Genomic DNA, 2,629 nt, shown 5'->3' with positions numbered 1-2,629 from the left:
TGTTCAAGAAGGAATTTGGCAAGAGCAGAGGGAAGAAATCTTATTCAAAGAAATAATAACAGAAAAAATGTAAACTTGAGAAAGATAAATATCCAGATCAAGGTATGTTAAAGAAAACCAAGCAGATTTGACCCATGTAAGACTATGCAAAGACATTTAACAATCAATCTCTCAAAGGTAAAGGACAAAGAAAGGACCCTAAAAGCAGCAACGGGAAACCAGCAAATAACATATAAGGTACTCCAATTCATCTGGCAACAAATATCTTAACAGAAATCATAGTGGCAAGGAGGAGGGAGTAAAATCACTTTCTCAAAGTGTTAAAGAAAAAAAACAAACAAGACATACTGTACCCAGCAAAGCTATTCTTCAAATGTAAATAAGAAATAAAGTCTTTCCCATGCAAACAAAAGCTGAGAGAATTCTGCACCACTAGACTCATCTTACAAGAAATACTGAAAGAAATTCTTCAATCTGAAAGAAAAAACATGCAAAAATAAAATATTTGAAGATACAAAACTCACTGGCAAAATTAAGTACATGGACAAACACAGAATAATCTAATAATATAATTGTGGTATGCAATTCACTAATACCTCTAGAATGAAGCCCAAAAGAAAAATCTATCAAAAACAGTAATAGCTAAGCTCCTAAGATGTGAGTTAAAAAAGCAATAATAGCGGGGGAATTCATGTGGAGGTCAGCGTGGAAGCAGGTGTGAGAGAGTCCAGCAGAAGAAAACATGGCTGCCAAAGTGTTTGAGTCCATTGGCAAGGTTGGCCTGGCCTTAGCTGTTGCAGGAGGCGTAGTGAACTCGGCCTTATATAATGTGGATGCTGGGCACAGAGCTGTCATCTTTGACTGATTCCGTGGAGTACAGGGCATTGTGGTAGGGGAAGGGACTCACTTTCTCATCCCATGGGTACAGAAGCCAATTATCTTTGACTGCCGTTCTCGGCCACGTAATGTGCCAGTCATCACTGGTAGCAAAGATTTACAGAATGTCAACATCACACTGTGCATCCTCTTCCGGCCCGTTGCTAGCCAGCTGCCTCGCGTCTTCACCAGCATGGGAGAGGACTATGATGAGCGCGTGCTGCCGTCCATCACGACCGAGATCCTCAAGTCAGTGGTGGCTCGCTTTGATGCTGGAGAACCAATCACCCAGAGAGAACTGGTCTCAAGGCAGGTGAGCGACGACCTTACGGAGCGAGCAGCCACCTTTGGGCTCATCCTGGACGATGTGTCCTTGACATATCTGACCTTCGGGAAGGAGTTCACAGAAGCGGTGGAAGCCAAACAGGTGGCTCAGCAGGAAGCAGAGAGGGCCAGATTTGTGGTGGAAAAGGCTGAGCAGCAGAAAAAGGCGGCTATCATCTCTGCTGAGGGCGACTCCAAGGCAGCTGAGCTGATTGCCAACTCACTGGCCACCGCAGGGGACGGCCTGATCGAGCTGCGCAAGCTGGAAGCTGCGGAGGACATAGCGTACCAGCTGTCACGCTCTCGGAACATCACCTACCTGCCGGCGGGGCAGTCCGTGCTCCTCCAGCTGCCCCAGTGAGGGCCCACCCTACCTGCACCTCCACGGGCCGACTGGGCCACAGCCCCAGTGATTCTTGACACCGCCTTTCTTCTGCCCCCACCCCAGAAATCACTGTGAAATTTCATGATTGGCTTAAAGTGAAGGAAATAAAGGTAAAATCACTTCAGATCTCTAATTAGTATATCAAATGAAACACTTGCATTCTTCCCATGTCCATCTACTTTTTTATCCACCTCCCTACCAAAAATTGCCAAGTGCCTATGCAAACTGGCTTTAGGTCCCAATTCGGGGACTGCTTTGACTGCCGTTCTCGGCCACGTAATGTGCCAGTCATCACTGGTAGCAAAGATTTACAGAATGTGCTGCCGTGCATCACGGCAGAGGGCACCAGCATTTGACAGCACGCAGGTAGGGCAGTGTGTGATGGACTGGGGAGCACAGGTGTCGGCCTGGGTCCATCGGTGGCCTCCATCCTATCACTGATGCTGCAAGATTTACGGATGAGGGCCCGTGGCTGAACTGAGAAGGCAGGTCTCCATCTTCCCAGCAGTTCCTGCGCAGATGCCACTGAAGAGGTGCTGGGGAGGGGCAGAGAGGAAGCGATCTGTCCCTTACCATAAGGCTAATTATCTTTAACTGTGCGACCAGCGGAAGCAGGTGTGTGTGAACTGGGCACAGATGGAAGAATCTGCCCCTCTTGAGGTGGGTGGGCCTGATTGTTGACCCCTAGGGTACTATAACATGGATGGACTTGGATAGTGAGAGAGGAGGCCTGGACCGAGATGTGAGTCCTGTCGAAGACTTCCTCTCTACCCCTCCACCTTGGTCCCTCTCAAATACCCAGTGGAATTCCAACTTGAAGGATTGCATCCTGCTGGGGCTGAACATGCCTGCCAAAGACATGTCCGACCTGCATTCCTGGCTCCCCCATTCAGAGACTGCCCTTCTCAAGGGCTCTGTGCCTGTGCTGGGAAGGAAACAACCATGGGAAGGAAACAAATGTGTGTAAACTGCTGTCAATAAAGGACACCCAGACCTTCTGGCTCAGCCATGGGTTGGTTTTTTTGTTTGTGGGAGCCGTGGGAT

The 2,629-nt window shown here is 48.3% G+C and overlaps 1 protein-coding gene across 1 annotated transcript; it reads left to right on the top strand.

Annotated features, from left to right (window-relative positions):
• Nucleotides 1-678: 678 nt before the first annotated feature.
• Nucleotides 679-1,718, top strand: LOC108294454 (prohibitin-like). The gene has a single exon (XM_037734182.1). It carries the CDS (start codon nt 1,070-1,072, stop codon nt 1,559-1,561), a length of 492 nt encoding a protein of 163 aa, XP_037590110.1. The 5' UTR covers nt 679-1,069; the 3' UTR covers nt 1,562-1,718.
• Nucleotides 1,719-2,629: the final 911 nt, after the last annotated feature.

This window comes from Cebus imitator, unplaced genomic scaffold, assembly GCF_001604975.1.
Source record: "Cebus imitator isolate Cc_AM_T3 unplaced genomic scaffold, Cebus_imitator-1.0 Scaffold580, whole genome shotgun sequence".
Taxonomy (NCBI): domain Eukaryota; kingdom Metazoa; phylum Chordata; class Mammalia; order Primates; family Cebidae; genus Cebus; species Cebus imitator.
The sequence above is the reverse complement of the archived record's forward strand: the minus strand, read 5'-3'. Positions and strand labels throughout refer to the sequence as shown.

What these genes read in the sequence shown, in the direction of transcription:
- LOC108294454 (XM_037734182.1), top strand. Translation starts at nt 1,070, where the DNA reads ATGGGAGAGGACTATGATGAGCGCGTGCTGCCGTCCATCACGACCGAG.